Source organism: Spermophilus citellus (genome assembly GCF_964194105.1).
Source record: "Spermophilus citellus genome assembly, chromosome: 6".
NCBI classification, from domain to species: Eukaryota; Metazoa; Chordata; class Mammalia; order Rodentia; family Sciuridae; genus Spermophilus; species Spermophilus citellus.
This window is the reverse complement of record NC_138187.1, coordinates 6,929,400-6,941,919: the sequence shown is the minus strand read 5'-3', so window position 1 is coordinate 6,941,919 and position 12,520 is coordinate 6,929,400. Positions and strand designations below refer to the sequence as shown.

Here is a 12,520-nt window from a genome sequence, read left to right as displayed (position 1 = left end):
GGTACCACTCAGCTTCTCACCAAAGATGTTCTGTTGTTTTGAAGTTCTTGGCGGTAAGCACAGACAGTGCTGACATAGTCGAAATGTGGAAGAGTCCCTGTTCAAATAGTTGTTGTGGAACAATATGTGCTCCTTTGTGCTGAGGTGCAGAAGCTGTGGTGGATACAACTGCTGGCATCAGTTGAGGCCTAGGCATCAAGCAGTGCAGGGCCATATTAGTTCTTCATAGCCACATGCTCATAGAAAGAAAAGAAGCTGGTCTCACTTTCAAGTATTCCTAGAAATAATGAGTTTGGTTGATGTTCCACGTGAAGACATGGAAAGTATGCCTTGGCACTTCTGCTTAGAACACAGGTGTGACAGCTGTTTCAAGGAAAGCACTTATTTGCACACTCTCCAGGTAACACCATCACCACTAGAGTCTGATTGATTGGCCAACTGCAGTTGTGCAGGTGTGAGCACTTGGATGACATTTTTCTTGATAATTTTTTTTCAAAGAAAACAATTGCTAGTATCTGTACCGATGATAAAATTGAAATGTTCAAGTGAAAATTAGGATTTTGGAAAGTTGTTATTGTAGTTTGACATCTTCTCAGTACTTGAAGACTTTTGAGGAGATTAGTGGTGATGCTAATGAAGTAATTCATTGATATTGTAGAGTGATACTTGTTGCCATTTGGAAGCTCTCCAGTATTTCCCAGGTGACTCCACAGTGTGCTATTGTAGAATCATGTAATGGCAGAAGGTCCATTTCAAGTGTGAGGTAGATTGGTGGTATTAAAGTCACAGAGCATGGAAAGCTCCTTAATGCTGTTCATCTTTAAGAAACTACTACTTTTTGAGTTTTAGTAAAATATCAAAGAAGAGTATCCACAATTATCTAAGAGGCTATTAAAACCTTCCTTTTTCTAGCAGTACATCAGAATGAGGCTGCATCTTTACATACTGGAGCCTGAAGGACAGATGTGAGAGTCCAGCTCCATCCTTCTAAATTAGATTTTTAAAATGCATAACCATGCTTCTCATTCCATTAACTATTTTTGCTACAGTCCTAGATATGGAACACGGGGCCTATCCTCAGCACTTTTATTATTTTTATTTTGGTACAGTGTCTCACTGAGTTGCCCACACTGCCCTCAGACTTCAATCCTTCTATGTTAGCCTCCCAAGTAGATGGCTCACAGGAGTGTGCCACCATTCTGGGGACAGAGGGGGTCACTTTTAAATATTATTTATGCAACGGATTTATTGTTTTAATGACTCAAATAAATATTTGAAAATGTCTTCGTTTGTTTCTCAGTCCGTTTGGTGGATAGAATCTGGAGACAGATCTTTTGGGTCTCCATCAAGTTGAAGTCCAAGACCTAAAGAGTAGAGGGACCTTCTAGAGCAAACAATGTCCCATCAGCCATTGCCACTGGTCCCCCACCCAAGTGAATCGAGGTCTAGAGAGCCTTCCTGGAGTTCAGGGCAGCCACTCCCAGTCCCACAGCCTCACTGTGCTCTCCAGATGGAGTTTTTCTGGGTGTTTCATGCTCAGATCTTTCAAGATGGGTCTCTTTGGGGTCTGTGTGGGGTACAGGGGAGGAAGAGGAGAGAATCTAAGCTTTGGAGTTGGGGAAGAGCAGGATTTTACATTGTCATCTCTTGTGAGTTGAAAGTAGGTGTCATCAGATGCTCAGCCACTATATGGTGATACTGAGAGATGTCATCTGTTTTGGGGAGCCAAATGCTGTGTGTGTAAGTAAGGTTGTCCACTGAATAGTTAGCTGTATCTCTGATTGAGGTTTGGTTTTGGTCGAAGTCTTCAAATGGCTTCTACAACCTGCCAGGGAGAAGAAGTACACTTGGAGGAGCAGGAGGTTTCTTCAGGAGTGGAAATTTACTCTGAAGTAAAAAATCAAAATGATTCCTTCTGGGCTGGGATTGTAGCTCAATGGTAGAGCGCTTGCTCACACACATGAGGCCCTGGGTTCGGTCCTCAGCACCACATAAAAATAAATAAATAAAGATATTGTGTCTATCTGCAACTTAAAAAATATATATATATTTCTACCTTGGAAGTATTTTTTCCTTTCTTTTGGGGTACTGGGGATTGAATCTAGGGGCACTTTACTACCAAGCTACGTTCCCAGTTCTTTTTTTTTAAGTCGCTGGTTCTGACCTCAAAATTTTGATCCTCCTGCCTTAGCCTTCCTGAGTTGCTGGGATTACAGGCATGCACCAATACACATGGCTAAAGTACTTAAACTTTCAAAGTAGATAAATAAGTTACTTGTAAGCTCATTGGCTAACTAAGCTAGTACACTGTGATATAACTGCTAATAATGGAGTTTTCTTGGCCTCTATTTGCCCCCTGTACTTTCTGACTCGTGGGCCTCAGCAAGGTAGGGGTTCCACATTTGCACAGGAGTGAGTGGCACTACTTCCTGTGGTGCCTACATGTTCTGCTAAGTTATCACAGGCTTCACTTTCTCTCTGAATGATAATGCTCTGGACCTCTCTGTCCTCCTTTTCCTTTTCCTTCTAAGGCTAAATTTCTAAAGTAGGATTACTTCCTGATATGCATTTCTAAATTGCTTTTCCAGCATGGCCTCATTTCAGGCCATTAGTGCCGCATGAGTACAATTGTATCCCCCTGCAACTCCAGTGGTCCCAGAAGAATGGTACAAAGGATGCTCAATCCCATTTCTTTATTAAAGACTACTGAAAATGTTTTTGTATTACCTCGTTCTTTTGGGGAACTTCCAATTTGGGTGCTTTGTTCACTTTTCTGCTGAGACTGGTGGCCTCTTGCGGTGCTTGGTGTTGGCTCTGTGGAGCACAGGTGTTGTCCCTTCCACAGCCTGTAAACCTGGTTGTTTTGTGGTTAGAGTTGTTTTTGTTCTCATGTAGTCCAGGCTGTGGTTTTGTGTTTGACTCCTTTTACTTTGGGCTTGGAAGGCAACTCCTCCCGCATAGCTTGAAGAATTTCCCTCATCATTTTCTGGTACTCCCCTTGTCTGGTTTAATCTTTCAGACTTACTTTCTCATGCACTGTGAGAGCCAAGGACAAGATGGCACCATGAGGCCTCCTTTTTCCTTGCTTATGCATCAGGCCTTTTAGGGGATTCTTTGCCTCTTCTCTCACCGTACGTGTGTGTGTGTGTGTGTACATACATGCATGCGCACGCACACATGCACAGGTGCACTAAGGATTGAACCCAGGACCACCTCCATTTCCTTGTGTTGCCTCTGGTTCTCAAAGCCTACAGAGTGCCTTTGGCCAAAACTTGGCCTAGACAGGCCAGAATGGATCAGGCTGTGGGGATAGTAGAGTTTGGTGGGAGAATTGGGTTTTTCCAGTTCAGCTCTCCTTCTTACAAGTGCTCTGGCCCCTTGGTAAGTTGCCCAGGTACTTACATGGTTGTCTGAGGCCTTTTTCAAATATAAAAACAGTATTCTACGGGAGAACCTCAGATTAGGGATTTCAGTGGAATCAGCTAGACATAGGGCTGGGGGAATAGTTCAATGGTTGATCACTTGCCTGGCATGCACAGGCCCTGGGTTCCATCCCCATCACTGCATGGGGGTGGGGGAGGTGTAATATATAAATCAGTAGCTATTAGCTTTAACAAGTGAGGTAACCTATAGACATTAAGATGACCTCTTGGGCTGGGGTTATAACTTAGTGGTAGAGCACTTGCCTAGCATGTGTGAGGCACTGGGTTCAATTATTAGCACTGCATATAAATAAGCAATATAAAGGTTCATTGACAACTAAAAAAATATTTTTTTAAATGATCTCTTATGCTTTTTGGAGGCAAAGTGAAGTGTTGTACTTGCTGCTGATGGGTATTATAACAAAGCCTGTACTTGAAACTTTGTTTTCCAGATTTGTCACATTTAAATGGATGTATTATATTAGTATGATAGGGATTCCAGAAAAGATATCCCCCCTCCAGGTGCTGGGGTCAGACCCAGGGCTGGTGCCTGCTGAGTTTATACTCTGCACTATCCCAGAAAACACATTCTTTTTTTTTTAAGAAGTGTTAAATATTCTTTATTTAATATAATACATGAACCATACTAAAAGGCCTTTCCATAAAGAAAAAAACAGCATTTTAGATACCTGGGATTCTAATTAAATTGACATGATCAACAAAAATATAAAGTAGACACTGCTACCTTATCTTTAGCCATTGCCTTTAATAAGCTAATGAACACAAATTGAAACACATGTGAATCATGCTTGGTTCTGAGAGAGTGAAAGGAGATTTCCCCTATATTTAAGCATATTCACATAATCACTTATATAAATTCAAATATAAAACCAGTTTCAAGATGGAATTCACCCATTTTTGCATAATACTGAATATTACTTATTAAGTCCAGGCATAACTTTAAAAAGGGGAAACAATGATACAATTTACTGAAGTGGGATTATAGCCAAAATATTAATTTAACTACAAGTTATTTTTACTTAAATCAAGAAAAATAATTTTGTCAGTCATTCGTGATAAGAATCTGGTGTGTCACATCAATTAAATTATGGTGCACATAAAAAAGCCACAAGACATTTATTTTTGGTAATAAATAAGGCAGTGGCTATTATTCATTAGTACCTTTTCTGAGATAAGCTATTAAGCCTACCCTTTCTCCCTTCTTAATGCCAGGGAAGATCATTTTTGTTTCAGGGATGTATTTTGGGGGATTCTCCAAATACTCCATCAGTGTATCCTCTCCCCAGGTGCTGCCTTGGTTCTTGTTGGCATCTGTGTGAGAGAATCCAGCAGCCTGACCTGTCTTCTGCCCAAACAGTCCATGGAGATTTGGCCCAGTTGTGTGCTTGCCTCCCTTTTCCATGGTGTGGCACGGGGGCATACTTGTGAACAAAACTCTTTGCCTTTCTCAGCATCACTTTTTAAAAATTTTTCAGTTGTAGATGGGCACAATACCTTTATTTATTTTTACGTGGTGTTCAGGATCAAACTCAGGGCCTCATATGTGCTAGACATAGGCTCTACCACTGAGCTAAATAGCCTGAGCCCCAACATCACTCATTTTTAATTCATTCTTTCATTGCTACCACAAATTAGGTTCCCACTCAGAAGCCAGATGTCCCACTCTCTAGTCCAAGGACACACCATGTCTGTGCTTATGTCAAGACATTCTTAAACCAGGTCCAAGTTGGGTCTTTCAAGAATTTGTGATCTTAAAGCACTCTAGATTGTACACCCTGAACTGGGGAATCCTGGCATGGGAAGTAGCTTAATTATCACAATCTCATCCTGAATGGATTATTTACCTCTTCTCTCACCATAGGTTTGTGTTGGGGGGTGGGTGCACATGTGCACTAGGGATTGAACCCAGGGCCTCCTGCATTTGCTATGTGTTGCCTCTGGGTTCAGGGTACCATCCCCTCTACCTGTTCTCTGCTGCATAGATACCCCAGCCAAGAAGTGACTATGGGACTTTGGTCCAGACATAGGTGAAATGTCCCATGTGTTGCATTAGGAGTTGTCTCCTGTATCTGAAGCCTGGCTGGATCTGCAGGTGACAGTCTTGGTAGTGCAGAATCCCAGAGGTCCTGTGGGGTTTGTCTGAAAGAAGGAGTCTGGGGAGTTTCTGTGAGTGTCTTATTCTTGTTTTCTTCTTCTTCTTTTTTTTTTTATAGGCACCAATTTGTAGAAAATAATCTAATACTAAAAATGGGTCCAGTGGATAAGCGAAAGGTGAGTCAGACTCCTGCTGATTTTTGTCTTCATAGGTGACTTCCTCCCACTGCTAGCTTGGCTTAGCTCTCCTTTCTTGGGCTCCTGCCATGATGTGTTGACATAGTGTTCTTCATCCTGGCACTCTATAAAGAAATCTCTAGATTTAATAGTCCAGGAGGATTTAAGCCCTCAGGGAAATAGTTGGAACCCCACTGAGTTCCAAAAAGTTGGAACTCCCACAGGGAGTCAGCAAGGGGCAGGTGGAAAGCCAGCTTCAGCTCTAGCTCTAGAACCTGGCTTCCCATTTCAAGGTATCTGTCCTGTGGAGTCCATGTCTAGTACCCTAGCAGCAGGTGGTCTAATATTTCATTAGTATTATGTTATGTTTTATAGATTAAGCAGATTGTGTCAGAAAATACCAGACTCTTCAACCATTCTAAGCATGACTCTTAACTGCCCTTCCTACCTGTGCAGCTTCCACCCAGTGAAATTCTCCATGCAGGTGGGCTGTGTTTGACCTGGCCTGCCCAGAGTGGGCTTCTGTGACTTAGACAGGCCAGGGGACAGTGGGACGGTGGTCAGTGGCCCATCTGTGTGAGCTCAGCAGCAGGGTCTAGGTGGGGTACAAGGTGTCCTAGCTCAGTGGAGAGGTAGCTGGCATGATCCCTGTGCACTGAGCTACTCTAGGTGAGTTCCCTCCGAGGTAGCAGTGCATGTTGTCCACACTCACCTGTGAATCTTGATGATAGGGTTGTTTGTTTGTTTGTATCAGGGTTTATTTGCACGACGACGACAGCTGCTGCTTACAGAAGGGCCACATCTATATTATGTTGATCCTGTCAACAAAGTTCTAAAAGGTGAAATTCCATGGTCACAAGAACTCCGACCAGAAGCCAAGAATTTTAAAACTTTCTTTGTTCACACGGTGAGTCTGTTCCTGAGAACTCTTACTGGCAGTATTGTCATAGACCTCAGTGCTTCCGCTGACAGCATCCCTCATTTTGGTCAAGGGAGCAGCTGGGACCATGGCACTTTCCCATCTCCCTGAGAATCTGCATTAGCTGCTCAGCCCTGAATTGGGCTGGGAGACACTCAGGGCTTTTTTTTCAACTTGGGGTGGTCACTTGCCTGCATATTTAATTTCTGCATGTGTGGAAAGAAGAAGCCTCCTGTGCTCACAGGCTTCTCCAAGGCACTTGTAGCACTAGCAGCAGGACACAGGACGGGATGGAGGCTGGGTGGGACTCCCTGGAGAACATCAGGTACTCTGTCTTTGCAGCCTAACAGGACATATTACCTGATGGATCCAAGTGGGAATGCTCACAAGTGGTGCAGAAAGATCCAGGAGGTTTGGAGGCAGCGATACCAGAGCCACCCAGATGCTGCTGTGCAGTGACGTAGCCTGCGGCCGAGCTGCCCTTCGCTGCCAGGATACCTGCCCCAGCGCGGCTCGGCCGCCACCCGGGACACTTCCAGATCACCTGCCAGCCATCTCAAGGAGAATGCGGACAGCGGAAACCTTCCAGCTTTTTTATTTAAAAGAAAAGAAAAAAAATACCCAACCACACAAAGAACAAAACCAGTAACAAACAGGAATTCAGGGTCGCTTTGCTTGCTCTCTGTGCTTTGTGGAGGCTTCCATGTGCTCTTGGGGCCGTGAAGACCCAGCCCCTTGCACGGCAGCCCAGCTCCTGCCCAGACCAGTGGCTAGACTTGGTGTCACCAGCCCCTCCTAACATCCATCAGAACCATGTGCCTGCCACGCACCACTCCTACTGTGGCCCAGGGACTGGCTCTTTCTGCCCACCCCCACTGTCACGGAGCCCTTCACCAGGGAACCTCTGTGCACCGTACTGCGTGTACTACAGACAGGGTTCTTAGCTTTGTGAGTGTGCTCCCTACCTTATGTTCCTCATGCATGGCCCTGGAGGTGTGGCCTGGCCCTTTGTGTCTCCTGTTGTGGCTCTGGTGACAGGATTTCTGTGGTTCCTACTGTCTGGCAGGCAGATTGAGAGGTGAAGAGTAGGCAAGACTGTGGAGATGACATGCAGAGCAGGCTGCTGCAGTTACAAGGAGCGCTCCTGGGTCTCAGCTCCCAAGTCCCACCTCCTAGCAGTGTCCTTCAGTGGGGCTGGATGCCAAGCCAAGCACATGCTTGGGAGGGGCATTGTCAGATAGAAACCAGGTTAGCACCCAGCTGAGTTTTTGCCAGATACACAGAACCCTGTCCTGTACTTGGCAAGGTCAGGAGGTACCACAGAATCCTCAGGCCTTCCTAAGAATCTCTGGAAAGTTTTAAATGTACAGGCTACTAGTAAGGTCAGGCTTAAGAGAATCCTAGTGTCATCAGTCCCAGGGTGCTTCAGTCTCCTGCCCAGCCTTACGTGCCCTTGTTCATGTTGTGTCTAAACACTTCTCAAAGATAGCTCAGTTTTTACATTTCTGTGTTGGAAATCCAAAAGCCTTCTTCCCGCACTGCCTGGTCACTTGGCCAATGAGGGTGGAGTTTGTTTAGAAAAAAGTGTTATTTACTGTTGCCTGGGACATTAGAGTAGCCCACTGAAGCCTGAGTCTGTTTGATCTGGTGTCTTCTGCCAGTTTTAGGGCGACTTTTCTTTTTCGCTTCCATAGCAGTGCTTTGCTTTGTGTTAGAGAACAGAATGTACCAGTCCCTTGCTTTGCTGCTTCCAGGCAGAGTGCTCCAAAAGGTCTCAAATATGCCTGTCCTTGCCTTGATTGTCCCTGAAGGGTGGCTTTCAGTCCCTGGGGAAGAAGAGCAGGCATCTGCCTTTGCAGTCTGCTCACAGACACCATCTGACTCCCATGTCCCCAAGGCAGGAACAACTTTGCCATTTCTGTAGACCTTCATAAAGGCACCAGCAAAAGGCCCACAGAAAATATACTCCTTACACCTATCACCTGGTATGCTAGGCCAGTCCAAACTGAGAAGAAAGTTTTCTTTCCCAAACTGTTTTAATGATAAGAGTGGTTCTTTTTAAACTGAGAGGAAGTGCAGATGTGGGGCTGCACTAGTGCTAGACTGGAACACAGAGGTATTCCCCAGGCTTTGACAGTCATTTCTGTGAGAGCTGTGTGTGAGCGAGCATGTGTCAGGTTCTCACCTGTCCTTGGGGATCCTCAGAGAGCAGGGAACAGACCAGGTCTCCTCTCAGCCTTTAGAAGGCTTGCTTGTGTTAGGTGAGTCTCACTTGGCTGTTTTTTTTTTTTCTTGAAATCCTATACAGACTCACTCCCCTTGTTGCTATTTTGACCTCTTCAGAATGTCCTGTGTCTGCAGGGGTAGCTCCCTGACTCTCCTGCCTGTGCACACACATACAGAGAAGGGGTCTCTTGGGGCAATCTGGTACAGTGGAACAAGGAGGGCTAAGACTCGGCTGAATAAGAGAACCTGGCCAATTAGAATAAAGAAGTAGAATAGAAGTCTTCTTTTATCTGCGCCCTTTGGAGAGCACCACTACCTCCTGGGCTTCACCAATAAATACCATCCCAACCTCCTCCACCACATGGCTGAGGGCCAAGACAAATGCCATACCGTTCCCTGTTCCCCTTGGTCCTCACTTGCTGTCCCTTTTTTTCCTTGCTGCTTTTTTGTTTAAGGGCTGTGCACATTCTTTAGCCCTGACTTATGTTAATCTAGCTTTTCCAGTCACCCTCAAGCTGTCACCTAGCATGCAGGTACTGTGGGTTTCAGGGTACATGTAGTCATGTGTTTGTGGAGACACAAGTTGGGTCTAGCCCAGGTGAGAAAGTAGTGCCCTCCTGTTTAATAGATCCAGGAGCCATGGGTCCCTCTAAGGACCAGTAAGGACAAATGTAAATGCCTTTCTGTGGCTTCTCCCAGCCCAGAGGGTAGCAGACTGGTGGCCATGGCTCAGACAGCCCACTGTGCCCTGCCTTCCCTGGGGATGCAGAGGGAGCTAGGTATAGATGGGTTGTTTGCACCCTTTTTCCTCTGGTGCCAGCCAGGGCAGCAGGCATCCCTGTGTAGAGCTTAAGCCTCTCTACCCTAGGGAGTGGCACTGTGGTGTGTCTACCATTCTCAACCTTAACTTCCTAGAGGCTTGTTAGAAATTTGCTTTAAGAAAGTTGGCTTATGTTGTCAGTCCAAAGCAAACAGGGACTTCACCTGCTCCAGTGCTCTCAGTCTGCTCTGGTATTTGTGGTCCATGCTGGAAGGACTCAGCCCCGTGGCATACATCCACACACACCAGCCAGAGAGCTCCAGGTGATTCTGTGCTTTCTTAAAAGTAGTAGTTTCTTTCTGAAAAAAATCAACTAGGTTCTCCACCCAGAGTCCACTGTGAGCATTTTGATCTAGATTCTGTCCCCTCTTCCATTGATTTGCTTTTCAAACTAAATCGGGAACATACAGTGTACATTATTTTGTATCCATCTTTTTCATTTGATATTTTATCTGAAGTACTTTCCCATGTCATGAGCAGTTCTTCAAAAGCATGTTTTAATGATTGTAGAGTCTAATGGTCATAAATTTTTATGATAGTTTTATCTATTTCCCTATTGTAAAAGACTTAGGTGGTTTCTGGTTTTTCACTGTTTAAATAATGCTGTGATGAATGTCCTTATAAATCTTTCTATATTTGACTCTGATCTTTTCCCCTTAGATACCAGCAAATGGTATTTTAGGGTAAAAGAGTTTGATCATTTCACTCAGATATTCCTCCCTCTTGGTCTTGTTGCTCAGATGCTCAGAGTTTCAGTAACAGCCTCCTTCCTGGTGTCCTACAGATTCTGAGCAAATCAGTTTTTGCTAAGCTGTGTGTTCCAAAGAATGATGAATATGACTGCTCTCTTTTCTTTTGTTAATGCTAAAATGATGTCATTCCTGCAGATCCATTTGAGACAGATTTTTCCAGGAGCTAATTTCCTTATTTTCATTGCAATAATCTGGTCATGCTTGCATGTTAGTTCTCTTCCATTCCTGCTGCTATGGCTTCCAAGTGCTTGGTGATATTTTAAGAAATCTTTTACTTTGTGTCCACAATGGTACTGAATCTGCTTCTGCATAGTCAGCAGAGATAAAAAAAAAAAAAAAGTTGAACTGACCTTGCCACATGCTTAGTGGGTGATTTGTACTTAAGTTTATAGATTACACCATTTGGGATCACTAGCAGAGCAAGGCTCTATTTATAAAAGAAACCACATAGACGATTGTGTTTTACAAGAGTGCATTTGTGTGTCCCTCCACCCCTCAACAGAAGTTCTTAGCAGTTCAGGACAACACAATGTCTAGGCCTTTCGTTGTGGAATGTGGATCTGAGGTGGCATGAGTGTGAGGTGTTCTCCCTGCCCACAGTGCTGTAGGTTGCCCAGTGGTCTTCAAGTCCAGACCATTCAAATTTGTTTGTGTTTTTATTTCTCCACATTTACTGAGTTCCATTGATTCTGAGGAGAAACATGTACAAGAGGGTTTTTTGACCACCATGCTCAGTGCCACTTGACTACCAGAGCTCAGGGCTGAATTGTACAGAATTGGGTCTCCTGCCCACCTCTGGTGCACCACAGTTCCTCCTCTGGCTGAATTACAGACCCAGGGTGCTCACTGCTGTGACTTAAGAGGCCACCACTTCTGTGAGAATATGGTGAAGGTACTGTGTCCTGACAGATGTTTTTTTGCTTTTTTCCATTTTGTTTCACTGAAAACCCAGCATGAACTGATGGTGACTCAAGTGGGTGTGACTCTTTCTTCTTGGGCAGAGTGTATGGCAAGAACCCCTGAATCAGGGCTGTAGCCATTTTCAGAGCCTCTGAGAGGCATTGGCTTCTAGCCCAAAACTGCAAGGTTGTAAATTAGGCTGCCTGTGGAGAACCATTCTGGGAAGGAAACTTGTTTTCCAGCAAAGAGCATTTTTATTTGTTGCAGAGATGGCCATGGCAGGTAAATGAATGAGCCAGTGTGAATACCTGAATTTTCCCTGTAATTCTTTTCTTCAATGTGAAGAAACACCAAACTGTATAGAGAACTTTTTACAAAAGGCAAAAAAAAAAAAAAAAAATTTTTTAAACCCTTGTAGCCCACTATAGTCTAACATCTGGCTGAAAGCCTCTCTTTTGACCATAGTTTGATTGGATGTTGACAAATTTAACTGCTGCAGTGTTTGGAGCTGCTGCAGCAGTTCCAACCACATACCATAGGTTGAATGGATAGTATGTTGCTGTCCTTCAGGTTGGTGGCAGTCAGTTGCACCGTGTGTAATGTCCTCTACCTGGTCTGTAGCAGTAACTGTGATGTACAGGCAAAGCAAAAATTAAAAAAAAAAAAAAAAAAAAAAACCTTATGGAAACAAATAATGCAATGATACTAGGATATACACTTTTGTATTTTTATTCTTATATAAGGTTATTTGCTGGCTATTGTCGGCCTCTAGTTCATTCTGTTGTTATTTAAATTCTAATATATGAATTATTTGGATTGAATTCATGTTCGGGGCCACGTTGTTGTATGTATTGATGTACAGCCTTGAATGTGAATAATTATTGTAAACTATTATATTTTACAACTTTTTTTCTGGCTTTATTATATAAATTTTCTATTTGGTCATGGTTTAATCATATCATAATTTAATGAATCTGTTTATTCTTTTTTCAAATATCTGTGCTTTAGATATAGTTCCGGATGATGAATTTCCCTCGTATGCTCCGTAGTCTTGAAATAAAAGCATGTAGAGTGCACCCTTTTGCGAGCCTGACTCTTCCTTTGATCGGGGCGGGACCCGGGATCCCCGCGTGAAACCAGGGCCTGCACCGGCCGGAAGGGAGCACGGCCGGCAGCCTTTTCGGACCGG

The 12,520-nt window shown here is 44.1% G+C and overlaps 1 protein-coding gene across 1 annotated transcript in view; it reads left to right on the top strand.

The window, feature by feature from the left end:
- Positions 1–12,407, top strand: part of PDPK1 (3-phosphoinositide dependent protein kinase 1) — a 72,282-nt gene extending 59,875 nt beyond the window's left edge. The window contains exons 12-14 of the mRNA XM_081297148.1: positions 5,657–5,714; positions 6,469–6,621; positions 6,976–12,407. Of these exons, the coding sequence (XP_081153274.1) occupies positions 5,657–5,714; positions 6,469–6,621; positions 6,976–7,092 (328 nt within the window). The 3' untranslated portion in view covers positions 7,093–12,407. The remainder of the gene's footprint in view (positions 1–5,656; positions 5,715–6,468; positions 6,622–6,975) is intronic.
- The last annotated feature ends 113 nt before the right edge of the window (positions 12,408–12,520 follow it).